The sequence below is a fragment of the Anabrus simplex genome, chromosome 3, assembly GCF_040414725.1.
Source record: "Anabrus simplex isolate iqAnaSimp1 chromosome 3, ASM4041472v1, whole genome shotgun sequence".
Taxonomy (NCBI): domain Eukaryota; kingdom Metazoa; phylum Arthropoda; class Insecta; order Orthoptera; family Tettigoniidae; genus Anabrus; species Anabrus simplex.
The window spans coordinates 90,043,118-90,070,296 of record NC_090267.1 but is presented as its reverse complement, the minus strand read 5'-3'; the positions used below and the strand labels follow the sequence as shown (position 1 = coordinate 90,070,296).

The 27,179-nt window shown below is 41.8% G+C and overlaps 1 protein-coding gene across 1 annotated transcript in view; it reads left to right on the top strand.

Annotated features, from left to right (window-relative positions):
* The window catches only part of LOC136867048 (globin), a 79,341-nt gene that overhangs the window by 33,270 nt on the left and 18,892 nt on the right, over nucleotides 1–27,179 (top strand). The window contains exon 2 of the mRNA XM_067144152.2: nucleotides 23,201–23,371. Coding sequence (XP_067000253.1) covers nucleotides 23,201–23,371 — 171 coding nt within the window. The remainder of the gene's footprint in view (nucleotides 1–23,200; nucleotides 23,372–27,179) is intronic.

Sequence of the window (27,179 nt, the reverse complement as noted above, 5' to 3'; positions counted from 1 at the left end):
TTTTGTTTTCAGATAATCCACTTAGGTGGTGAGGGGAGGAGGGGTTAAAAAGAAGTGAGAAAGGAGTTGAACTCTTTATATGAGGATACATATATCTCAGAAACTGAAGATGTTACAGACGTTAAAACTGGTAAGTGGAATCTCTTTTAAAAATAAATGAACACACTTATTTGGAAAATCCACTTAAGAGGGTGAAATAATAAAAAAGGCGGGTGAATTTAAAAAAATAATTATCTTCTTCTTCTATCGCTTTTCCCACACCTGTGCGGTTGCGGGTGCGAACTGTGTCCCCACATGTGGTTTTGACGCTGTTTTACGGCTGGATGCCCTTCCTGACGCCAACCCCGTGTGTAGGGATGTGATTACTATTGCGTGTTCCTGTTGTGGTTGGTAATGTGGTGTGTTGAGTGAATATGAAGAGGAGAGTGTTGGGATAAACCCAAACAACCTGTCCCCGAGCCAGATGAATTAATCACACGCGATTCAAATCCCCGTCCCAGCCCGGAATCGAACCCGGAACCCTGTGAATCGAAGGCCTCAACGCTGACCACTCAGCCAAGGAGTGGAGCTTTTTTGTAAAATGAGTATATCTCATAAACTTAGGCTGGAGATCGAAAAAGTGAAGAAGGAGTCGAATTATCTTTATGAGGATACTTATATCTCAAAAACTAAGATGTTACAGACGTGAAAATTTGGTATTTGGAATCTCCTGTAGAAATAAAGAAGCCCTTTTTTCTCGACTTAAAAGAGGACTGTTTCTCACATGTAGAGTTCCATGTCACATGTTCCAGATTTAGCTCTGCCAGTAGCCTGGTCATCTTAGTCCCAGAAGCCAATGCCACAAACGTGGTTTACAAAGAGGCTCTGGGATAAATGAAATGCAATTTTTCGGTGAGATTTTATACTTTAGGGATTTTCAGATAACGTCTTAGCGCAGTACCGAGGAACAATTATTTTTTATCAACTCCTCGCGAGCGAAGCCGTGGCGCAACAGCCCCGAAGGGCCAAGGCCTACCAAGTGACCGCTGCTCAGCCCGAAGGCCTGAAGATTACGAGGTGTAGTGTGGTCAGCACGACGGATCCTCTCGGCCGTTATTCTTGGCTTTCTAGACCGGGGCCGCCATCTCACCGCTCCTCAACTGTAATCACGTAGGCTGAGTGGACCTCGAACCAGCCCTGAGATGCAGGTAAAAATCCCTGACCTGGCCGGGAATCGACCCCGGGGCCTTTGGGTAAGAGGCAGGCACACTAACACTATACCACGGGGCCGGCACTCAGATATTTAGAAATAAATATTCATGTTTATTTTTGTTTAAATATTTACAGGAACTTGAAATCCTGAACTTACCTTAATGTCTAGGCAGGAATTGCTGGAATAGAGACAAAGGAGGACATCATTAAGATAAGATCCAGATTTCAAGTTCCTGAGTACAGGATGGCCCAAAAGTTCGTAAACTTTTGACGAGGAAACACTTTACGGAATATTGGAGATAGAGTGGTAATAACTGACACACACCATTGGCATGACATTCTATGATCCTTAACACCGGTTGCAAATAAATGGACGTTTAACACATAATCGTATAATTATTTACAATAGAATGCATCTCGACTGTATGCTTTGCCTCACTGAAATGGTTCTCCCTCACTAAACTTCTAAACTACAATAGGATATTATATTTATCTAAGTGCATTAAGTTTTACGATCTTCCTCAATATACATTTGTAATCTCATTGAAGATTTGTCTGAAATAACAGATAACCTTGACAAAATCCATTGTTTTACTTATCAGTCACGATATTATCAGAACTATTAATTTGTATATTCGCTTAATTTCTTGGACTTTGATTCCTGCACTTATTGTGAATTCCCTCAATTGCGTAATAACGCGAATGATTTCCACAGTGAATTGTGACAATAGATTTACCGTTTCATTTAAACGCCCTCTTCAAACCGAAAATAATAATAATAATAATAATAATAATAATAATAATAATAATAATAATAATAATAATAATAATAATAATAATAATAATGATGCGTGGCCTCCGGCGAGGCCTAGTGCAGGTCTTTCAAGTAGACGCTGTATAAGCGACCTGAGAGTCTGTGAGGATGGGGCCCTACCTAAGATGAATAATCATGTCCCCGACCCTGCCGGGAATAGAACCTGTGACCCCGTGTACCAGGCATGCTAACCATATAGCCATGGAACCAGACAAGGCGTCCGTAAGACCGGTTGTAACTGGGAACATTAGCTTAAACTTTATTAGTAGGGCCTACTCTTTGTTAAGATGGTGCAAAACAACATAAAGAAACTGTAATAATCATTCTAGAATCCTCCGTTGTCAGCTATTGATATGATAAGCTTTGATAACAAGGCAGAAGAATAACAAAAGAATATTCATCCAGTAAGTTCCGTAATCTGTTGTCATCTAATGTATGATATTGCACAAAAATTGCTCTACCGCTGTAACCTCAATCAATCAATCAATCAATCAATCAATCAATCAATCAATCAATCAATCAATCAATCAATCAATCAATCAATCAATCAATCAATCAAGATCTGCATTTAGGGCAGTCGCCCAGGTGGCAGATTTCCTCTCCGTTGTTTTCCTAGCCTTTTTTTAAATGATTTCAATGAAATTGGAAACTTATTGAACTTCTCCCTTGGTAAATTATTCCAATCCCTAACTCCCTTTCCTCTACACGAATATTTGCCCCAATTTGTTCTCTTGAATCCCAACTTTATCTTCATATTGTGATCTTTCCTACTCACACTTATTCGCCTACTTATATCATTCCACGCCATCTCTCAGTTGACAGCTCGAAACATACCACTTAGTCGAGCAGCTCGCCTCCTTTCTCCCAAGTCTTCCCACACCAAACTTTGCAACATTTTCGTAACGCCTGTCTTTTGTCGGAAATCACCCAGAACAAATCGAGTCGCTTTTCTTTTTTTTTTTTTTTTTTTTTTCAGTTCTTGAATCAAGTAGGGCCAAATCCTTGTGAAGGTCCTATACACCGGAACCATATTCTAGTTGGGGTCTTACCACAGATTTATATGCCCTCTCCTTTACATCCTTACTACAACCCCTAAACGCCCTTATAATCATGTGCAGAGTTCTGTACCCTTTATTTACAATCCCATTTATGTGATTACCCCAATGAAGAATTTTCACTATTTTAACACCTAGGTACTTATAGTGATCCCCATAAGGAACTTTCACCTCATCAAGGCAAGGTGGACAGTGTGACTGGCTACGTGGTACGTATCTTTTAGCTGTATGCTTGGATTCAGGAGATGGTGGATTCGAATGCTACCGTCAGCATTCCTGAAAATTATTTTTCTGTGGTTTCCCATTTTCACACCTCATACACTTGCCTGAAGTGTTGGGTTGGATTCTCAGCCAAACCAAGGCTTTTAATCATGGTGTGAGATTTGAAATGAGGTCTATTTAATACCAGTTGAAGAGGAGCTCTCTGACCATGAGACACTCCAAGATCATCACCTAGCTGCGAAGTTGACTTTTGTGTAACAGCCATGGCTTTACCGGAGATATTTTTCTGTTTAGACCTCTGTTCCAATATCGATTCCCGACAGGGTCAGGAATTTTGAACATAATTGGTTAAATCTGCTGGCACGGGGACTGGGTGTAGGTGTCGTCTTCTTCAATTTCATCTTCATCACGACGCGCAAGTCGCCTACGGGTGTCAATTGGAAAGAACTGCACCTGTCAAGCCGAACTTGTCCTTGGACTCTCCCGGCACTAAAGTCATACGCCATTTTATTTCCAATATCATACTCATTAGGACAGGTTCTGCTCAGCATGGATGACAGAATATTTAACACTTCTCGTATGCTAATGTGTTCCTGTTTGTTCATTTACGCTGTGTCACGGAGACAAGGGGACGCTTTAGGCTTCGATCACATTGAAGGCACGCTTGTGCAAGTAATTTGGTGGCGCGCGCGTGCGCAAGCTGGCGTGAACAGCAATGTGCTCACACTAAATGCAAGCAGGTGCAAGTTAATTATTATAAACAGGTCAGTCGAAATGGAGATGTCAGGCGATGAGGACATTGTTTTGGAAAATGGCGTTTTAAAGTTTTTATTTTTGGACGAGCAGGAAATCAGGGAAGAGTGGGTTAACGAGTCTTTTTTGGACAGAGAGGAAGATGGACAGTATGCACGAATATTCAACGTTTTGCTTAGACAGCCTGATAAGTTTTTTGAATACTTCAGAATGATACCAGACACTTTCTACTATATACTGTACAAAATCACACCTAGAATAAGGAAGCAATCTAATTTCCGAAAGTGTGTATCATCAGAAGAGAAGCCTCGATGGTCAGAAATCAACTGAGATCACGCACGCTTGCAACTACAAAACAAATATTTTTGTTCCGAAGTGGAGTCAGAACAAGCTTGCGCAAGCGTGCACTTTGTTGTGGCGGGCAGTGTGAGCAGCGATGAACAAGTCACCACTCGTTTCTGTCGCTCTCCTGCAGATTTTGTTTATATGAGCACGCTTGCGCACGCGCGCGCCACCAAATTACTTGCACAAGCCTGCCTCCAATGTGATCGAAGCCTTATACATCTCAAGTAGGGTACTTGAAAAATGTCAACTCACTCATCTCTCCAAGATTTTAAGCGTTGTTCTGGAAAAGCCAACTGTATGTCGAATATCCTAAGGGGCTTTATTTAGAATGAATTAATGAATGAATGAATGAATACACTTCTCTACCAGTCACGGATGACCACCAACTGGGGAGAGCGTATTCGTTTATTGTAATCTAAAACATTGCATGTAGTTAAAGTTGAACGTACTCCGAGCCAACAAACCAATAACCGAAAGCAAGATACAAAAAAATTAAAAGATATTAAAATTCGTTAACAGTTAGATAATGTTAGTATATACGGCAAACCACATACATATTATACATCCTTATAAAAACAGCGAACAGGCCCCCTCCTCCCCCCCCCCAAATCAGGGACAACCGCCCACCGGGGAGGGAGAGAAGGTCCGCCCACCGCGACCATTGCACACACACATGCAACCAGGATTATTAATTACAGTAAATCGAATATATTTTACTCCACACGACCGATTGGAAACAGTGAACGGACCGCTCCCCCTCCAGCCACGGATGGCCACCAACCCGGGGGAGAGACTGTCCGATCATCGCATCCATCGCTATCACATGTCACTGGTTCTGTTCAATTTCGAAATGCCACTCGCTTGTAACTGATACCACATTCAATTATAATTTATTACCACAGACATATTCTTTAATAGTACTTAAATATATCTTTTTGAACGTATACAACCTTATCCTTATGAGGTATTTCCTGGATTTTAACTAAGTTGTACAGTCCAGGACACCTCTTCCGTAACTACATCTAATTATCTCTGTTTTCTTTACATTTTTTCCCAAATACCTCTAATAATATTAAATAATTTTGCTATTTTTCTCGGTTTCTTCCATTCTCTGTTTAATAGACTTGAAAGTGCGTACAGTTCATGTTCATTTAGAATTTTTTCAACTCTCTCCTTTCTATGTATTTCTCTCAATTGTTTCTTGTTTCTTCACAGTCCTTAATCAACTGTGCCACTTCCATATTTGAATTACATAAAATACATTTATTTTCGTCATTTGTTTCTCTTAAAGCTTTATTTTTATACACTCACTTCAACCACCAGATTATTCCTCTCATTTCCCTTTTTGTTAACATTTGTGTCCGTATAGTCATATTCTCACTTATTTTTCAAAATTCTATTAGTGATCTCTTGCTGTTTCATTCTGCCCTAATTATTTGTCTTTCTATATCTTTCACTCTTTGCTATGCAATCTCCTGTTATCCCTTGACATATTACTTACCCAGTATGATCCCAATCCTATGTACTCTAGAAGCTTCTTCACTCCATCCACCCAGTAGCCTTCGTTTAGATGTTTCTTTTGGTGCTGATAGGTTATGACTAATATTTCACCACCTCCCCCTGTCTTTAATCTCAACCAATACTTGACTATTCGTTTTGCAATATCAGCCCGTATACTCACCCCTTCACACATCATTCTTACTCCACTGTTTACAGTACAGTTTGGCAGTCCCATAATTATTTTGGTAAATTTGCTAACGATTACCTCTAATGCTACAATTTCCTGATCTATTCCCCAAATTTCTGATCCATGCAATACCTTAGTTTTAACTACTGCATTAAGTATGTTTTCCTGAATTTAGTATTCTATGTTAGGCATCTTTTTATCTAATATTTTGATACTAGCCGAGGCACTTATTCCCCTCATTATTGATCTTTTTATTTCGTCAAACCAACTGCCATTACTACATATAATCGTCCCTAAGTATTCGATTTTTTGACCACTTCTAACTTTGTCTTACCCATCCACCACTGTTCACTCTTAGAAAGCTTTACACCCCTTTTACAAACCATTACTCTGGTTTTATGCGGGTTAACATTTAAATTCCACTCTTTACAGTAGGTCCCTACTTCATTAATACTATTTTGCATCTTGTTGGGTGTTAATGCGAGTAGAATGATATCGTCCGCAAAGATTAGGCCTGGAATATCTTGATACTCGAGACATGGATACGCTCCTTTCTCAAATTATTTCGAGTGGAATATATCGTTAATAAACAATAAAAATAATATGAGGGACAGTTTACACCCTTGTTTAAGACCCACTTTAGAAGTTATCTCCCCCACTATTAAACCATTTTTAACTTTGACAGTAGGCCTACATTTAAATTCCGAATATATATTATCAATTGCTCTTATAATTTTAGCTGATACTCCGATCTGCCCCAACTTGTGGACGACAGCTTTTCTACTCACCGAATCGAACGCGTTTTCTAAATCGATTACAGCAATGTAAAACTTGCCTCTTTTCTTAATATATTTATCTATTATTGTTTTAACTACCATTATATTGTCACTAGTCCTCATTCCCTTTCTGAATCCTGCTTGTAATCTCGACAGGGTCGAGTACTCCTCCGCCCAATTCATTAATATTTTTGCCAATATCCCTGTGTATGTTGGTGATGCATTTAAGTTAAAGTGGCAGTTAGTTACAGCCAAAGGGACCTCTCGTCCTACTTGTAATTAACTTTAAATAAATATATTTCTATATCTTACTTAAAGAATCTAGCAACGTAATCCCTCTATAATTACTAGGGCTAGATCTCTCTCCACGTTTCTTGTATACAGGACAGATGATACCTTCTTGCCATGATTTAGGGAATCTTGCTCTCTCGAAGATCTTGTTAAATATTTTGACTATACTTGCTAGGATAAAGCTATTTTTGCTTGCTTCCTTCAAGAATTCATTGTTTATACCTGAAATTGCTCCGGATTTCCCTTTCTTACCTTTCTGTAATATTTCCTTTACTTCGTCGGCTGAAATTTCCTTATCTAAATCGGGCAGGGTGCACTCCAATCCTCTCGAGACTCTCATCTTTTGTACATCCTGTTTCCAACTATCTTCACCACTTAATAGTTTACTAAAGTATTCTATCCATTCTCTACGGCTTATATTTACCTGAGTTATATTTTTTCTATCTTTACAAATTTGATTTATTCTATGCCATACTTTGTTAGTATTATTATTCAGAGCATCTCTGTTTAAGTTGTCAGTCTGTTTCTTCTGCCACAAATCTTTAGTTTTTACCAATAATTCTTTGTACTCTTTTCTTTTGCTACAGAATGCAGTTCTTGGTTCATGCCCGCCTATTCTTCTGAATGTGTTTAGTGCTTTCATTACTTCTGATGTCCGACTCGTTGGCTGAATGGTCAGCGTACTGGCCTTCGGTTCAGAGGGTCCCGGGTTCGATTCCCGGCCGGGTCGGGGATTTTAACCTTCATTGGTTAATTCCAATGGCCCGGGGGCTGGGTGTTTGTGCTGTCCCCAACATCCCTGCAACTCACACACCACACACAAAACACTATCCTACACCACAATAACACGCAGTTTCCTACAGATGGCAGATGCCGCCCACCCTCATCGGAGGGTCTGCCTTACAAGGGCTGCACTCGGCTAGAAATAGCCATACGAAATTAATTTAATTACTTCTGATTTTTTGTTTGCATTCTTCATTGTACCACCCACTATTTCTTTGTATTCTTACCTCCCGAGCCCGCATCTAAGGGGCTTTATTGGAATTTCAGATCAGTTTGTTAACGATTTTTCTATTATTATTATTATTATTATTATTATTATTATTATTATTAGTATTATTATTATTTACAGCTTTGCTTTACGTCGCACAGACACAAATAGGTCTTATGGAGATAATGGGATAGGGAAGGACTAGGAGTGAGAAGGAAGCGGCCTTGGCCTTAATTAAGATCCAGCCCCAGCATCTGCCTGGTGTGAAAATGCTATTTTTTTTGCTAGTTGTTTTACGTCGCACCGACACAGATACGTCTTATGGCGACGATGGGACAGGAAAGGGCTAGGAGTGGGAAGGAAGCGGCCGTTGCCTTAATTAAGGTACAGCCCCAGCATTTGCCTGGTGTGAAAATGGGAAACCACGGAAAACTATTTTCAGGGCTGCCGACAGTGGGGTTCGAACCCACTATCTCCCGGGTGTAAGCTCACAGCTGAGCGCCCCTAAGCGCATGGCCAACTCGCCCGGTGAACGAGTCTTCAATACAGATTTCATTTACATCCAAAGCTCTTTCTAAGAAACAACTTCAACAACAAACAACAAAACAACAGTAGACCAGTGTTTTATGTACTTCCAGTTGCTTATAGATAGATTTTGTAAGACGCCGGAGGGCAGGAATTTTGCTCTGAAACAGGGTCTTTTATGTAAAGGCGATTGGGAATTAGCAGTGTGGTGGGGAGGGGGTAGGCATCAAAATTGAAAAAAAGGTAAATTGGTAAGTTTTGGGGCTCTCTGAGTGAATTTCGATAGAGACGTAAAGGTTGAAAGTCTGCCAACTTAGTGCGGTAATAATACGTACTGTACTTTCACCAACGGAACAATAATTACGCATGTATTACAATTAAATAAAAATGTCGCGTGATTATGCAATTGAAAAGTCATTTAGTATTTGACTACACAGTAACAAAGAAACAGACACTAGATAGAACTAAGAAACATTTACTGAGTGAGACTGATAGACTGAGGAATACGTGCGATAAGCGGGTGACCTTGCCAAAAATATACCCCAGCTACCCTTCGTCGCAGAACGTGGTACACATTGCTCCACGGGTCTCCACTACTGGATTTGGCACTGCACAATTCGGTTAGCCGCGACGATCGACATTTTGTGTGTGTTTCCGCTGAGTATTTCTTAATTCTTTCTTAATCCGTTTACCCTCCAAGGATGGTTTCTCCCTCGGACTCAGCGAGGGATCTCACCTCTAGCGCCTCAAGGGCAGTGTCCTGGAGCGTGATACTTTGGGTTGGGAGATACAACTGACGAGGATGATCGGTACCTCGCCCAGGCAGCGTCACCTGCTATGCTGAGCAGGGGCCTTGTTTGGGGGTGGGAAGATTGGAAGGGACAGACAAGGAAGTGGGAAGCGGCCGTGGCCTTGAGTTAGGTACCATCCCGGCATTTGCCTGGAGGAGAAGTGGGAAATGACGGAAAACCACTTCGAGGATAACTGAGGAGGGAATCGAACCGCCCTCTACTCAATTGACCTCCCGAGGCTGAGTGGACTTCGTTCGAGCCCTCGTACCACTTTTCAAATTTCGTGGCAGAGCCGGGGAGTGGCAGCTAATTACACTAACCACTACACCACAGAGGCGGACCATTTTTCTTAATAATTAAATAAATTAAATGAAAGAATTAGCTGAAAATACCACAAGGTTTTTGTTGTATAATTTCCAGGTTCAAGCGCCAAAAATTGAATACAAATTTAATTTTTCTTCACAAATTGGGTCCAACCCCCCCTCCCCCCTCGTCCCCTTAATCGCTGCTACTTCTGACAGTAAGTCTCTGTTATTTAAGAACTTCAAAATGTCAACCGACTCCACAATCCGACCCGCAATCTTCAACATGAAATACGAGTGCTCAGCAAGCTACTCGACGCAGCCGCTTCGTGTTTTCAAGTCCTCATACCATTAGTAGCATGTCACACTTTCCCCGAACGATAAACTGAAGACGATGAATAATTCTTTCACAATATTTCCATCCGCATTCGTCTCGTGTTTTCTTAGTAGAGTTCATTTGGGAACGAGTTTGCCTACATACCTGCGGTACTTGTTACCTTGTCATTGACCCACAGAGCTCTGATTCATTTCATGACTCGTACATTCTTCAGTAAGGTGGAGTAAGAATACCAATGAATCGTTTTCTTAAAAACATTCTCTTGTTGTGCGAATTCGTAAGTTTACATTTACTCAGCCTTCAGGTACGAAGTCAGTCGAGTATCAAGGTCGAAAAATGAGATACAAAATACTGAGTGAGACCTTCCGTGAACTACACCGCTGCTACTACTACTACTACTACTACTAATAATAATAATAATAATAATAAATCTTCCGCTTATCCCAGTTATTTCTTGGGTCACCGAAACACTGGCTCATTTTGGTTTAAGGCTGGATTCCCTTCCTGAATCTATGTGAGTTTTAAGATGAAAATCTCAATCCAGATTAGACCGGGATTAGAACCCCAGCCTTCCAGGCGGGAAGCTAGCGGCTAAACCATTGAGCTAATCGGACCTCCACCTCCCGCCCCCACGGAATTGTTAAACAATGACGAATAGAATACCTAGTGTGATCACTCCGCTCTCTGAACATTGTCGTTGGTGGCTCCGCCGGAGTGTGGAGCTGCAGTCGCAACGAACCAGCTGCAACAACACGTACACCTAATTGTCGGCGAAGGTAATAGCGTGTGTGCGTGAAAACATGGTGATAATTTAACGCCTATTGAGGGAATTTCTTTGTTTTAATGTTTTCCGAAAGTCTGTCTTAGTATTTGTGCAGTGCTTTGTGTGTGCAATCAGCAAGTTGTCTATTATTTCGAGAAAACGTCGCACTGTTTCGTTCTTGGTTGTAAATCGTGTTACGGAAGGAAGCGTGGTGGTAGACGATGTTTTACACCGCCAAAAGGAAATAATCTGTTTGCGAAGTGGGCGAGAGTTATTCCACGGAAGGATAAGTCGAAAGCAGTTTTCGGCAGATTCAATTATAAGGGCGGACTGTTTCGTCGTGAAAGGTGAAAACGTGTAATTTCCTCGTGTGAGGTGGAAATTAAAACCATGATCCGTGCCTCATATTTTCCCTAATTTACCGAAATACCTATCTACTGAGGTAAAATCGCGAAAGGCACCTAGTAGAAAAAGGAATGAAGACGGCATCAAGGGGATAAGGAAGAAGAATCACGATGTGAGTGAAGCAATGATGGCAACTGTAAGCGGTGAAGTTCAAGTTCAAAGTCAGCCTAGTTCTGGGGCCAGTCTAGTTCTCTTACCACTTCCGAAAAGACAGTAATATCTCTCAAAAGGCGACTAAAGAACGCAACTCGTAATTTAACACGAGCTAAATGCAATCTGTCCTCAACCACAACTAGGATTGATTTCCTGCAGGGGCAGATTAAGAGCAGGGAATTTCAATTTAAAGATTTTAAATTTCTTAGTAAGAAACAGAATATTATTACAGATGCTGTTCTAAAGAAATGCCATGTAAAATCTCCCAATGCTATGAGGTATAGCAGTGGCTTTGTTGTAGAGAGTTTATTACTTAGAATACAATCACCTATAGGATATAGGCAATGTCTGCGTCATAACCTGTTACCTCTTCCCTCATAAAGCCATTTGAGGAAACTCTGCAAAGGACTCAAATGTCCCTATGGTGTAAATCCTCCTTTTATAAGTGCTTGTACATTATATTTAGGATGAAATAGACGAGTATAAATGGAACGGAGTATTGTACGCGCACTTTTTACTGACAGATTTTTGTACTGGGTTGAGGAGTAAGGAGGGAGCACTGCTGGTGCCGGTAATACTGCCAACTAAATGGAAATGAAATCTGAATTGAATCGATAATATGATCGATCGATATGAATTTTCTAAACCTTTATTATCTTACGCCAACACCTGTGTCACACACACAATATATGATGAATGAAAATCCACAGCCTGTTTCCAGTCTTTTGACCAGGTCAGGAATGAAATGAATGAAGCCCCATCTAGCGGCGAGGATAGGAAATGTGCCGGCTGCCGAAGCCTGTCGCACTCCTCTGGGACAATGATTAATGACTGATGAAATGAAATGTAAATGACGAGTGTTGCTGGAATGAAATATGAGGGAAAACCGGAGTACCCGGAGAAAAACCTATCCTGCCTCCGCTTTGTCCAGCACAAATCTCACATGGAGTGACCGGGATTTGAACCACGGTATCCAGCGGTGAGAGGCCGGGGCGCTGCCGGCTGAGCCACGGAGGCTTCACACACAATATATAATACTATATAACATTTCTCGATGCGAAACTTGTTCCTGGCATGAATTCTATAGTTTGACTTTGCTGTGTAAACAACAACAGTACGAGTACTTAAAGTGTACGCCAGATGTCGCACAGCGATCATAAGCGATTCTTAGTTTGTGTTTCAAAGGTTGCCGATACGAATCTCGAAGATAACCGAAGTCGACCGATTCAGCATTAGGGTGTATATCTATAGCTAAAAAGTGCGCAGATAATAGTTATATTCAATGAGTTTATATTAAGTGAAAAGATTCAATTTAATTGTTCTTCACTGAAAGTAGATGGCTTCCTCCATTTAGGTGAACTAACGCCAGACTGTCAAAAAACCAGATGGCAAATCGCCATTTATGCAAGCAGAAATGCTACTCCAGGAGATATCCTTGCTAAAATTATAATTCTGTTCTTGTTGCAGATGGAAAAGAGTGGCATGTTTCACGTGTGATTGTAATCAGTCAAATAAGAAAGCCTGGAAATATTCAGAAAATGGTGGGAAGAAAAATCAAGCGCAATGCTATATTCTGAATATATCAAAAAGCAGTCATCTCCGTTCAGGCCATGCAGGCCCTTGGAGGGGTGGAAGGTAAAGGCTTCCACTATCCGTAACCTCGGCACTTGATGGGGTAGTGTGGTTAGCCGCCTTTGTCCCCAGGGATTAAAGTGGAAATCTTGATTCTTAAATTTTACGACTTCATGACGGGGATTCGAACCCACGTTCTTCCAGGCGAACCGAGCACTCCTTTACAGTCTCGGCTGAATCCAGCAGATGTAAAACGGATGATCTGGACTTTTTTCAGATTTTGTGCGTATATTGAAATGTAGGCCTATAAGAAACTTTTTTCTATGATAAAGTAGGATTATCTTACAATAGCAACACTCTCAATTTTGACTCTTATAGGGAACTGTTTGAAATGTCTATCTTTTTAAAGTATGTAAAAAAACAATATTGCTTTCGCTTTCCGTAATGTTACATTTTATCTCTTGTGTTCCCTTATTCAAGTGGGGACTGAGATTATTATTACAGTATTATTCATAAGTCTGAACAATTGGGTGTTGTATTTGGTTATTTGCATATCAGTGTAACCTCCATTCAAACAGTTTGTGAGAGTCTCGTGGATTGACCATGTCACAAATGAACAAATATTACAGAGAGCAAACTGCAAAAAAGAACTGGTAACCACCATCAAATTCAGAAAAATTGCCTACCTAGGTGTGAAAAATACGGAGTTTTACATCTAATTTTGAAAGGCAAAATTGGAAAGCGCCGAGGAATAGGCAGGAGGAGAACAACATGCCTTAGGAATATTAAAGATTGGACAGGCATAAAAAGCACTGAAGAACTCTACCGTGTTGCTGAAGACAGAAAAGCACTCTCCACACTGATCGTCAACGTCCGGGAGACAGGGCAGGGCACATAGAAGAAGAAGAAGAAGAAGAAGAAGAAGAAGAAGAAGAAGAAGATGATGATGATGATGATGATGATGATTATGATGATGATGATGAATAAGAAGGAGAAGCGCCGCTCTGCGGAGTGCGTTTGAACTCGGTCAACGATCTCCTCACTTTCTATTCGTCATGGTTAAATGTTGATTTTTCAATTTTATTCCAGGTACAGTTTGAGTACGAGCCTGTTATTACAACGAGAGAAAATCCACAAAGGTTAGCTGCCCTAAAACAAGAACACCGGGCGAGTTGGCCGTGCGGTTAGGGGCGTGCAGCTGCGAGCTCGCATCTGGGAGATAGTGGGTTCGAACCCCACTGTCGGCAGTCCTGAAGATGGATGTTCATTTTCACACCAGGCAATTCCGGACACGACCGCTTCCTTCCCACTCCTAGGCCTTTCCTGTCCCATCATCGCCATAAGACCAATCTTTGTCGGTGCGACGTAAAGCAAATAGCAAAAAAAAAGTTCATTAAAAAAACATCCAGTCATGTACCATGCAAGATATAAGTTATAATCAGAATTGTCCAACTCGTTGCCTGAATGGTTAGCGTACTGGCCTTCGGTTCACAGGATCCTGGGTTTGATTCCCGGTCAGGTCGGGGATTTTAACCTTCATTGGTTAATTCCAGTGGCCCGGGGGCTTGGTGTTAGTGCTGTCTCCAACATCCCTGCAACTCACACACCATACATAACACTATCCTTCACCACAATAACACGCAGTTACCTACACATGGTATATGCCGCCCACCCTCATCGGAGGGTCTGCCTTACAAGGGCTGCACTCGGCTAGAAAGAGCCTTACAAAATTATTATTATTATCATCGAGAATTCATCTTAAGCCTACCTATGTGTTGTTAATTACAGGTTATGTTCGACCATGGATAACATTGACAGCGTCGAAGCTTTAGACAACGTGTTTCAAAATCAGTGTCGAAGTCCTCAAATTATGTAGTGCGTTCCTTTTATCCACCTAGGATGTTTTATTTCATAATCTTGGTCATATTCATCGTCGCTGTGATTTTCTTTTTCAGTTAAATAATCCAGGCGTTTATGATCTGCCGTCCTGAGAGGCTATTATCTCAGATTTCCTGCTTTATCGGCCAACCTATCACCGGTAAAATTTTAAACCGAGATAATACCCGTTATCGGAGACAATGTTGTTGGTGAATACAAATGTAACTGTTATCTCGTTTTTTTTTTAAGCTTTAATCTAAGACAAAAGCTTTTACTCGCGCTAATGAATACGGGCCTAAGCTAATTTGCAAATATTTTTATTTCATTAAGAACATGATGGTCTGCAGTTTATTGTAGAATGTAGTTGTGTCCGAGAAATCTTACTGGTTACGTGTTTTTCAGTGTTTTGTGCACTGTGTTATTTGTATTTCATTGGGGCTATTATCGGAAAGGAAGTTTGTGTTTTATGGAGGCACCATCATGGGATTCTCCAGAAGTGGTGTGAGTAAAACAACGTGGGGGTTTTGACGGACTGTTCCGCGCAATCGTTTTACCCGAGGCAGAGTATCTCCTTCCCTGTTCCTCGAACCGACCTAACATTTATGGCAGAACCACCAGGCGGAAAGCTATTTTGTTAGCCCCTGGACCACAGCGGTGAAACGTGCACGCCGCTCTCTGGCCATTAATCAACAGAATCAACTTCACTTCGATATCACCATTAAGGGGGGGGGGGGGGGCAGTTGCAATGAGCACAGCCAAGAACCACTAGGTCCTTGGTTCGATCGCAGGTCATGTCATGTGATTCACTATGTACTTCTTTCTTTCTTTTTTTTTTTTTTTTTTGCTAGTTGCTTTACGTCGCACCGACACAGATAGGTCTTATGGCGACGATGGTACAGGAAAGGGATAGGAGTGGGAAGGAAGCGGCCGTGGCCTTAATTAAGGTACAGCCCTAGCATTTGCCTGGTATGAAAATGGGAAAATGGGCTGCCGACAGTGGGGTTCGAATCTACTATCTCCCGAATACTGGATACTGGCTGCACTTAAGCGACTGCAGCTATCGAGCTCGGTCACTCTGTACTAAACATCTGTATGGTCTGTATTGGATGTACGGTAGAGCTGTGTCTAATGGGTAAAAACATCTACCAGTAAAGTTGCTTTACTCATAAAAACGGAATCTTCTTCTCGGCTCAGCTCGCATTCGGGAGATAATGGGTTCGAACCTCATCGTCAGCAGCTCTGAAGGTGGTTTATCGTGTTTTCCCATTTTTACACCATGCAAATGCCGAGGCTGTACATTAATTAAGGCCGGCCAGTTCCTTCCCACTTCTAGCCATTTCCTGTCCAATCGTCGCCATAATACCTATCTGTGTCGGTGCGACGTAAAGCACATAGTAAATAAATAAATAAATAAATAAATAAATAAATAAATAAATAAATAAATGAATAAATAAATAAATTCTTCGTAGCCTTTTCTCAATTACTTGGGTCGACATTTTGAATAGATTTATTCCAGTTTCTCCCTATGGGGGGGGGGATAGAATGTCCACGGTACCCCTTGCCTGCCGTAAGAGGCGACTTAAAGGGACCTCAGGGGATGTCAACTTGTGAACGTGTGTTGGCGACCACGGGTCTCTGAGATGAGTCCTGGCATTGCTTCCACTTACTTGTGCCAGGCTCCTCACTTTCATCTATCCTATCCGACCTCCTTTAGTCAACTCTTGTTCTTTTCCGACCCCGACGGTATTAGATTGCGAGGCCTTATGGAGTCTTTCATTTTCACACCATTCGCGGCCCTTGTCTTTCTTTAGTCGATACCTTCATTTATCGTAGTGTCGCATCCCTTCCATTTTTCTCTTTGATTAGTGCTATACAGAGGATTGTTGCCTAGTTGTACTTCCTCGTAAAACATTAACAACCACCACCACCACCACCACCACCACCACCACCACCACCACCACCACCACCACCACCACCAGTTTATCCCAGTTTTACGGCCGGATGCCCTTCCTTACGCCAACTCTATTTGGTGCGATGTATTCACTATTGCATGCGTCTTAGGTGGTTAGCAGTGTGATGTGTTGTATGTAAATGAGCATGTGTGTTAAGACAAATACAAATACCCAGACCCCGAGCTAATGGAATTCACTACCGTATAATTCAAGCCGGCTGTTAAGCGAACCCGAAGGTCACTGCGCTGACCATTCAGCCAAGGAGACGAACACTCTTAAAAATACAATATTTCATTAAATATTTTCTATTAATTGGTCACAATGAAAGAATTAATTTGGGAGGCGAATACCACAGTGACGTAGTTACCGGCTTACCATTTGGACAATCGAGATTTGAGTTCCTCGAAACATCCGTGACACACACCGCCCATTTCTTGGCCTGTCAAGATGACTGTTGCCCAGCCTCATGACCTGCCTATGGCCTGACTGGGAATTGAACCGGGTCCTCCGGTCAAGGGGCAAGCACGCTACCCAGCACCATGGTGCTGGTCTTGAACTCGGTCAAAACCCAGGGTCACCCCAGCGACTCCCAAAATAACTGGGTTGAATTAAGGCCTTTAGGGTTACGCACCCGAATGTTAAGGGTTTGAAACATGGAAAACTTGGATGGGATTTTCAATTATTCACATGGAAGAGTTAATCCACAACGGCTACCAGAAATACATCGACTCTCCGTTCTCTTTTCGTACCTTCTCTTACTCTACCTACCTGTTGACCTCGAGCCAAGTCTACGTACAACTCCTCCGCATTTGATTATACGTTACTAAGAAACTCATGCACGTACGTTTCAATTCCAGTTAGTTCTATTCTTGGAACATTATAATTGTCCACTTTAACCGCGGAAAGCCGAAGAAAATGGTCATATTCATGTTCTGACAACGGAGAAAAGAAAATGTTTTCAAGGTATAATGGTGGTATTGACTAGATAATGAACCAGAATCACCATTTCTGAGTAGAATAATGCCTAAAATAATGTTGTTATCCTGCACTGAATACGTACAGTGGGAAATTTCCAAACTATTTGTTGGTGTAGAAACCAAACATGTCCGCCTCTGTGCTGTAGTGCTTAGTGTGATTAGCTGCCATCCCCGGAGGCGCGGGTTCGATTCCCGGCTCTGCCACGAAATTTGAAAAGCGATAAAGTGCTGGAACGGGGTCCACTCATCCTCGTGTCAACTGGGTATAGGGGGTCAGCCATCCTCGAAGTGGTTTTCCGTGGTTTCTCAATTCCCCTCCAGGCAAATGCCAGGATGGTACCTAAATTAAGGTCACGGTCGCATCCTTCCCTCTTCTTTGTCTATCCCTTCCAGTCTTCCTATCCCCCTACAAGGCCCTGTTCAGCATAGCAGGTGAGGCCTCCTGGGCAAGGTACTGGTTCTCCTTCCCAGCTGTATCCCCCGATCCAAAGTTTCACGCTCCAGGATACTCCCGTTGAGGTGACAGAGGTGGGATCCCTCGCCGAGTCCGCGGGAAAAATCAACCCTGGAGGGTAAACTGATTAAGAAATGAATAAATAAGGAGAATCTGCGGGCAAGCTTTTTCATACTACTGCATGCTTTTTTTTTTTCGTCATTAAATGAGTTTTATATCTTTGTTACTGAGGTTCATTTCTATACTGAAATAATATTACTAAACTGACTAACAATACATACCGCACATTTTCAGTAACACAGCCCCCTCGGGATTACTGGACAAGACGGATTATGAGGATTTATAGGCTATAACTTCTGGTTTGATGGAAACAAATATAGTATAAATATTTCTGAAGAAAACATGCATGTATGTTGCTTTGCCTTGTTTTGGGTTATCCCCCATCCTCATTGCCTGTCTATCTGTCTCGTATAGTGGTGGTGATTGGGAACTGGGAGGGGGTGGGGACAAAAATTTTAGATAACAAAGAGTACCGGGGTCTGGAGGGTTTTGACGAATAGCTATTAAATGGTATGTTTTTATGTTCCCTGCGTAAATTTGGGCAGAAAAGTAAAGGTTAACTTTTTCTTTTTTTGTTTTTTTGTTTTTACAATTTGCTTTACGTCGCACCGACACAGATAGGTCTCATGGCGACGATGGGATTGGGAAGGGCTGGGAGTGGGAAGGAAGTGGCCGTGGCCTTAATTAAGGTACAGCCCCAGCATTTTCATTGTGTGAAAATGAAAAACCACGGAAAACCATCTTCAGGGCTGCTGACAGTCGGGCTCGAACCCACTATCTTCCGGATGCAAGCTCACAGCTGCGCGCCCCTAACCACACGGCCAACTCGCCCGGTGGTTGACAGTTTACCAACTTAACTGCAGTAATAATAGTTTTTGTTTTCGATTAATACTAAACAATAAAACGTTCGCCAAAAGAACAATTACACAAGTATTATAATTAAATAGAAGTAGGTTACTTCGAGAATTTACAAATACTCAGTAATAATTTCATTCAAAAATATGGCTTATTGAAAATAAACGCCAAATAGTGATAATATGGTGAAGTCCAACCAGTAAGAAATTAAAGGAAAGATAATTAGGCGATAAGACAATTGGATTTGTTTAAATTGTTTTTCTTAAAATTCCTATTAGTCCTAGTTTTAGGCAGCTAAAGTAGAATACAAATTTACTTCTACGTTGTGAGGATGGGCATCTTCCCCCTTCCCGCCCCTCACCCACAATAATCACCGCCCCTACATTCCACCAGTTTCACATTCAGCAATTTTTTACAAAATTGTCGATTTTCGTCCCGTATTTTCTTAATATCGTACACTTGGCACTTCCACATCAAAGGTTATCAGCGACACAAGGATGGGATTGTAGACGCCGTAGCCGTAATTAATTGCCTGCTGTGGAAAGGAAAACCACGGCAAACCATCTTTAGAGCTGCCAACAGTGGAATTCAAACCCATTAACTCCCGATGTAAGCCCATAGCTACATAGCTCAAACTGCATAGCCAACTTGATCGATAATACACATACATTTTTCAATATATTCCTACACGTACGTTTGGTGTCAGGAAAGGTATCCGGTTGTAGAACACGGCCAAGTCCACGTGTACAACACCCGTGACCCCAACAAGGTGTGAAGGAAGAGGAAGATGAAAAGAAGAAGAACAGCAACATTATACTCGTAATATTAAAAGAAGCGTTTTGACAGATAGGCTTGGAGGGAGGAGCATTGCACGTAGCATTGCACGGTGTTGCCACATCCCTACATCCCTTTCTCCTTCCCTTCGCTTCCGGCGCACTTTTTCGTTCGTTCAGACGGCTGTGTTCTGTTGTACGTAACTCAGAAGTGAGAGGTTTAGCAACTCCAAGCAAAATGAGCCGGTCAGCAGGCCTATCTCCATGGCAACCGCAGCAGGTCCGCCCATGTTTCCATGCCAACCATACCCCCTACTTCCTTCTGCCCGCCCAGGCAGGCAGTAAACGGACCTCCCTATAAGAACTGTAAAAACGCATCTTTCAATATTACGACTATAAGAGCCACTAACAATGTTATCGGATTCTGCAAACAACAGCTAGTAATAACATGATATCTTATGGTCTTTTTCAGCTTAAAGAAAACTCAAAAGGTACCTTGTGTATTAATCTCGACCATGAAAGTATCAATGTGAACAATAGTAAGTAACATGTTCTCATTTGAAACGCAAATTGTAAACCTTACCGTAATATTACTTGTAGTTATCATCAGTACATTGTGTCGGTAACTACAAGCTCATAACCTCCAACAACTACTTACATCCAATTTCATGTCAATAAGTGACCAGTTAATGTGATGTGAATATTCATTACCATGAGTCGAAGATAAAGGGAATGTTCTGCTAGTGAACTTTAAATGTTATGGAGAGGGCTACTTGGCTGAATCGTCAGCGTATTGACTGTTAGCTCGGATAGACCTGGGTTCAGTTCACGGCCAGGTCAGGGATTTTACCTGGATCTGAGGGCTGGTTCGACGTCCACTCAGCCTACGTGATGGTGAGATGGCGCTCGCGGTGCAGAAAGCCAAGAAAAACGGCCGAGAGAATTCGTCGTGCAGACCACACGACACCTCGTAGTGGCCGCATGGACCTTCGGGGCTGTTACGCCATGGAGTTTGGTTTGATTTGGTTTTAAAGACATGCACACATTTTCTTTCTTTCTTAATCCGTTTACCGTGCAGGCTTGGTTTTCCCTCGGACTCAGCGCGGGATCCCATCTCTACCGCCTCATGCAGCGTGACACATTGGGATACAACTGGGGAATTGGACCAGTATCTCGCCTAGGTGGCCTCACCCTCTATGCTGAACAGAGGCCTTGTGGGGGACTGGAACATTGGAAGGGATTGGCAAGGAAGAGGGAAGGAAGCGGCCGTTGTCTTAGGTTGGACAAGAAATGCGAAACCAGAAAACCACTTCAAGGATGGCTTTTTTAATTTTTTTGCTAGTGGCTTTACGTCGCACCGACACAGATAGTTCGTATGGCGACGATGGGATAGAAAGGCCTAGGAATTGGAAGGAAGCGGCCGTGGCCTAATTCAGGTACAGCTCCAGCATTTGCCGGGTATGAAAATGGGTAACCACGGAAAACCATCTTCAGGGCTGCCGACAGTGGGATTAGAACCCACTATCTCCCGGATGCAAGCTCACAGCCGCGCGCCCCTAACCGCACGGCCAACTCGCCTGGTTCAAGGATGGCTGCTGTGAGAATCGAACCTACTCAGTTCACCTCCTGAGGCTGAGTGGAACCCATTCAAGTCCTCATACAACTTTTCTAATTTCGTGGCAGAGCCGGGAATCGAAGCCGGGCCTCCGGGGGTGGCAGCTAATCACACTATCACTACAACATAGAGGTGGACTGCACGCATTTTACTTCGCAATAATGTGACAGCGGTTTTAGCGGAAATGTGGTTGGAATCGTCTTTTTCCAATGTTAAAGAAACCGATTAATATCCAGGACCTAGACTGTAAATGGAAAGCGTTTACTTGGACATGATGGACTAGGAATAAATAAACTATCATTTCCTAATTTAGAAACAGTCATTAATCTCTTTCTAGTCCTCCGCTTGTCTTAATCATCGTTGAAAGGGTCTTCAGTGCTCTCAAAACTGCGAAACAGCTTACAGAAATGAGTTGAAAACTGACACCGTAGTGAGATTGATGGCTACAAAAGCAGAAAATGGGTGTATTCATTTTTGGTCGGCATTAACGATGAAAAGAAGCCGGGCCGAGGGGCTCATCGTTTGAGGCGCTGGTCTTCTGACCCCCAACTTGGCAGGTTCGATCCTGGCTCAGTCAGGTGGTATTTGAAGGTGCTCTAATACTCTGCCTCGTACCGGTAGATTTACTGGCACGTAAAATAACTCGTGCGGAACTAAATTGCGGCTCCTCGGTGTCTCCGAAAACCGTAGAAGTAGTTAGTGTGAAGTGTGACTTGAAGCCAATAGCACTATTATTATGACAAGGAGCGTGTAATGAAGAAATACAATTTGTTTTAGATGAACGAAAAATATCTAAAAATTTTTAAAATTTTCCACACCTAATTTTATGGTGTAAAATTGTTTTTTTACCAGGCGAGTTGGCTGTGCGGTTAAGGGCGCGCAGTTGTGAGTTTGCATCCGGGAGATAGTGTGTTCGAACCCCACTGTCCGTAGCCCTCAAGATGGTTTTCCGTTTTTCCCGTTTTCACACCAGAAAAATGCTGCGTCTGTACCTTAATTAAGGTCACGGCCGCTTCCTTCCCATTTCTAGGCCGTTCCTATCCCATCGTCGCCATAAGACCTATCTGTGTCGGCGCGACGTAAAGCAAATTCTAAAAATAAAGTTTTACCATTTACTTTATTTCTTAAGTGGCGGTCATGGTGGCTTTCTTTATTCATGGTTATTAATGCTTGAATTGTCCGGTTCCAAGGCTAAATGGTTAGCGTGCTGGCTTTTTGTAACAGGGGTCCCGGCAATTTTAACCTTAATTGGTTAATTTCGCTCGCACGGGGCCTGGGTGTCTGTGTCCTCTTCTTCATAATTTCATCCTCATCATCACGCGCAGGTCGCCTGCTGGCGTCAAATCGAAAGACCTGCATCTGGCTACCCGAACTTGTCCTCGGACACTCCCGGCACTAAAAGCCATACGCCATTTCATGTCTTCAATGCTTGAATTGACGTTGATATTGAAATGGGTAATTAATTCCAGCCTTTCATTTGAAAGAGAATATTTTAATCGAAAATCAAATAATTTTTGTGACATTTAGTGGTAATTTTAGTGCAAGGGATTGTCAACCCTGGAAAGGGAGCCGTGAGTGACAAAAGTATGTGAACCGCTGCTGTAGGGTTTCCTATTTTCACGGTGAACGTACATTTATTCGACTTGTATCTTGTCTTCTGCAGGATGGGTGCATTCTTCAGCTACTTCTGGGTGGGCAAGCAGGAGGACTCTGCAGCCCTGGACAAGGAGGATCCCACCACGGGTCTGACACCACGACAAGTCCAATTCATCACTGATACTTGGACGCTTGTCAAGAAGGACATCCGTGGGAATGGTGTCGATCTTTTCATGAGGTGAGTAGCTAACAATTATTATTATTATTATTATTATTCTTGTTTTCGAATAGGTCTACTATGGACCACGTTAAGTATCATTCATTTACGGTTCTTCCTCTTTCGATCGGCCCAGTACTTCTTCATCCTTTCGGAGTGGGCTTCTTTACGTTCTCGTGACCAGTTGTTGCCGGTCCGTTTTTTTCTACTTTGATCTTTGAATCCCTTAATTTTGTTGATGATTTTTCTGTATTCCTATTATTATTATTATTATTATTATTATTATTATTATTATTATTATTATTATTATTATTATTATCATTATTATTAATATTATTATTACTATTATTATTATTATTATTATTATTATTATTATTATTATTATTTTGCTTCACGTCGCACTGACACAGATAAGTCTTATTGCGATAACGGAATAGGAAAGGGCTAGGAGTGGGAAGGAGGCGGCCGTGGCCTTAATTAAATTACAGCCCTTAGCATTTACTTGGTATTAAAATCAGAAACCACGGAAAACCATCTTCATGGCTGGTGACAAGATATATCGACCACCCCTCTCTGTATTTCAGTAAATACGGGGCAGGGAAGGTGTCATCCTATAATAGCATGCCATGATGAAAGGGATGAGAACAATTTAGTGAGGAAAGGACACAACCCTCTCTCAATTTTTATCTGATAGCGCCTGATTAATTTCTCTAGCTAGAGGACTGAATGTTTGTGTTCATCTTAATGCACACCTCCATTTAGGCCTACAAACACAACACTACCAACCGCCACAGATATACACAATAGTGAATACATAGGGTTGGTGGGAGGAAGGGCATCCGGTTCTAAAACTGGGCCAAATCCATAACATTTGATAATTTCACTATATTGGGAAAAAGACCAGGAAGAAGTAGTCAGAGGAACTGGTTATTATTATTATTATTATTATTATTATTATTATTATTATTATTATTATTATTATTATTATTATTATTGTTATTATTATTATTATTATTATTTCGCTAGGGCCATCGAGGAACACGTTAAGCCTTTTTACATTGGGCAGTGAACTTTGCTTTCTTTCGAGCCCAGAATTCCCTCATTCTTTCCGAGTGGGCCTGCTTGCGTTTCTCTGTCCGAGGGACACCGTGTCTTCTTTTCAGTTGTTTGTCTCGGTTTAGTCTGTTCGTCATTACCCATTTTCGGAAAAGACCTCTGTCAAAGGCGTCTTCCGATTTTATTTGCAGCATTTGAGGTCTTCTTTGGCGTTTCTAAACCAAGGCATCGTGGTTTTAGGTTTTGAATCAAATAGGTGAAATATCTGCTTGCTCGACCTGTTTTCGTCAATTCGTTTGAGATGACCGTAGAATCGTGCTTGTCTTTTGCGGAGAGTGTCTGGAATTTTCTCTATAGGCTCCCTTATTGGATCTTTTTTTGGTGGATGCCATTCTTGCAGTTGGATCCCATGATTCTCCTAATTATTCTGCCCTTCTTTTCCTCCATTTCTTCGAGGAGTCTTTTATTGGCTTTTAGGGATGGGCTTTCGGATGCGTACACAACTACTGGCTTCAGAACCGTTCCTTAGTGACTTTTGGGAGAGGCATTTTTTGTTGCAGATCGTGCGTGACGTTTGGTAGGCTATTTCAAGTATGCGTATTCGTTGCCTAAGTGCTTCCTTGTCCAGTCCAATTTTCATGATGATCTCACCCAGGTACTTAAATATTTTATACCCGCCTGATGTCCCCATATTTCGTCCGAAGTTTTGGTGGTGCGTCTTTCATGTTGGTCATTACTTCTGTTTTTTCAAACAATATCTGCAGGCCAGTTTGTTAGGCGATTTCCTGTAACAGTTTGATTTGAATCCTAGAGGTTTATACGTGGTTCGACAGAATGGCGATGCCATCGGCAAAAGCTAGACAGTCTATCACGATTCCCTCGGATTTAGTTCCTGTCCTCAGTAAGCTATAGTTGATTTCCATTAATGTCGTTCGCCAGGTCCGGATGATCTTCTCAAGAATGCAGTTGAAAAGCATCTGAGAGAGCTCATGGCCTTGTCTGACTCCTGTTTTTACCTCAAAGGAATCCGAGAGACATTATTGGAACTTTATTTTGGATTTTGTATCTGTCAGGGTGGCTGTTTCAAGCCAACCCCAAATTTATTAAGGATGTTTAGCAGACCCTCGCGGTCTATCGAGTCGTATGTTTTCTTGAAGTCAACAAAGACTGACACGTACTGTTTGGACCTTAGAGTACAATACCTGATTATCGTTTTGAGGTTGTGTAACTGTTCGGCTGAAGAGCGACTTTTCCTAAACCTCCCTTGATATGCACCCATTTGATGCTCTACTTGCGCTTCCAAACGCTCCAGAATGGCAAGCGAGAGAATTTGGTTGATTACCGGTAGCAGCAATATTCCTCTGTACTTGTTGATGTTTTTCATCCTGCATTTCTTGTTCAATGGATGGATCAGGGCCGTTTTCCAATCTTCGGGTAAAGTTTTCTCAGCCCAGATTTTTTGTATTGGTTTTTGCAAGTTTCAACTGATTCCTCAGGGGCATATTTCCTCAATTCTGCAACTACTGAGTCTTCACCAGGCGCTTTGTTGCTTTTGAGACGGGCAATGTGTCGGGTAGTCTGGAATCTGAGCACCTGAACATGGGTTCATTGGTCTCAGTGGGACTTTGGGGCTTATCGCAGTTTAGTAGATTCTTGAAGTAGTCTGCTAGAATGTTACAATTTTCTTCATTTGAAGTCGCCAGTGTACCACCCTTTCCCTGAAAGCATAGCGATGGCGGCTTGTAGCCAGTGAGTTTCCTTTTGAATGATCTGTAGTACTCTCTGGTTTCATTTTTCTTAAAGTTATGGTCTGTCTTTTCAATAAATGATTTTTCCTACTTACGTTTCTTAGTTCTGATCACTCCAGCTGTTTGGGTCCGTTGGATTGTGTAGGTTTCCCAGTCTGTTTCCGATTTCACCGAGTAATAATTTTTCCATGCATCGAGCCTCTGAAGGACTGATTCACAGTTTTCATTCCACCAGGCATGTTCCTTGTTATTCTTCTCCTTCTGCTGTTTCTTCTTCTCCTTATTCTTCTTATTATTATTATTGGCGTGATCTTTCCATAGACTGGTTTGATGCAAGCTACCCATGGCACCATATCCTATGCTCTTTTCATTTTACGTAACTAGTACATCCTACACCTGCTCTAATCTACTTGTTATGGTCCACCCCTACCGTTCTTACCGCCTACACCTTCCTCAAAAGGCAACTTAACAAGTCCTGAATGTCTTAAGGTGTGTCCTATCATTCTATCCCTTCTTTTCGTCAAATTTAGCCAAATCGACCTCCTCTCCTCCTCCTTCCCTTCATTCGTGATTCGATCTACCCATCTCACCTTCAGCATTCTTCTGTAGCACCACATTTCAAAAGCCTCTATTCTCTTTCTTTCTGAGCTTGTTATGTTTCTCTTCCATACAATGCCACGCAGGAAATATTAGATTAGAAAATGGAGTCTTAAAGGAAGTAGATGAATATTTTTACTTGGGTAGTAAAATAACTACCGACGGCAGAAGTAAAGAGGACATAAAATGCAGACTAGCACAAGCAAGGAAGAGCTTTCTTAAGAAATACAATTTTTGTTCACTTTGAACATTGATATAGGAATTATTTCTGAAGGCTTTCATCTAGAGCCTCTCATCCCACCATTAATAAAGATATTAATTGTTTTGAGATGTTATGCCACAACTTAATTTCAGGCGAGTATTTTAATCATCATCATCATCATCATCACCATCATCATCTTTTTGCTTAATTAATTGGGAACATGTTT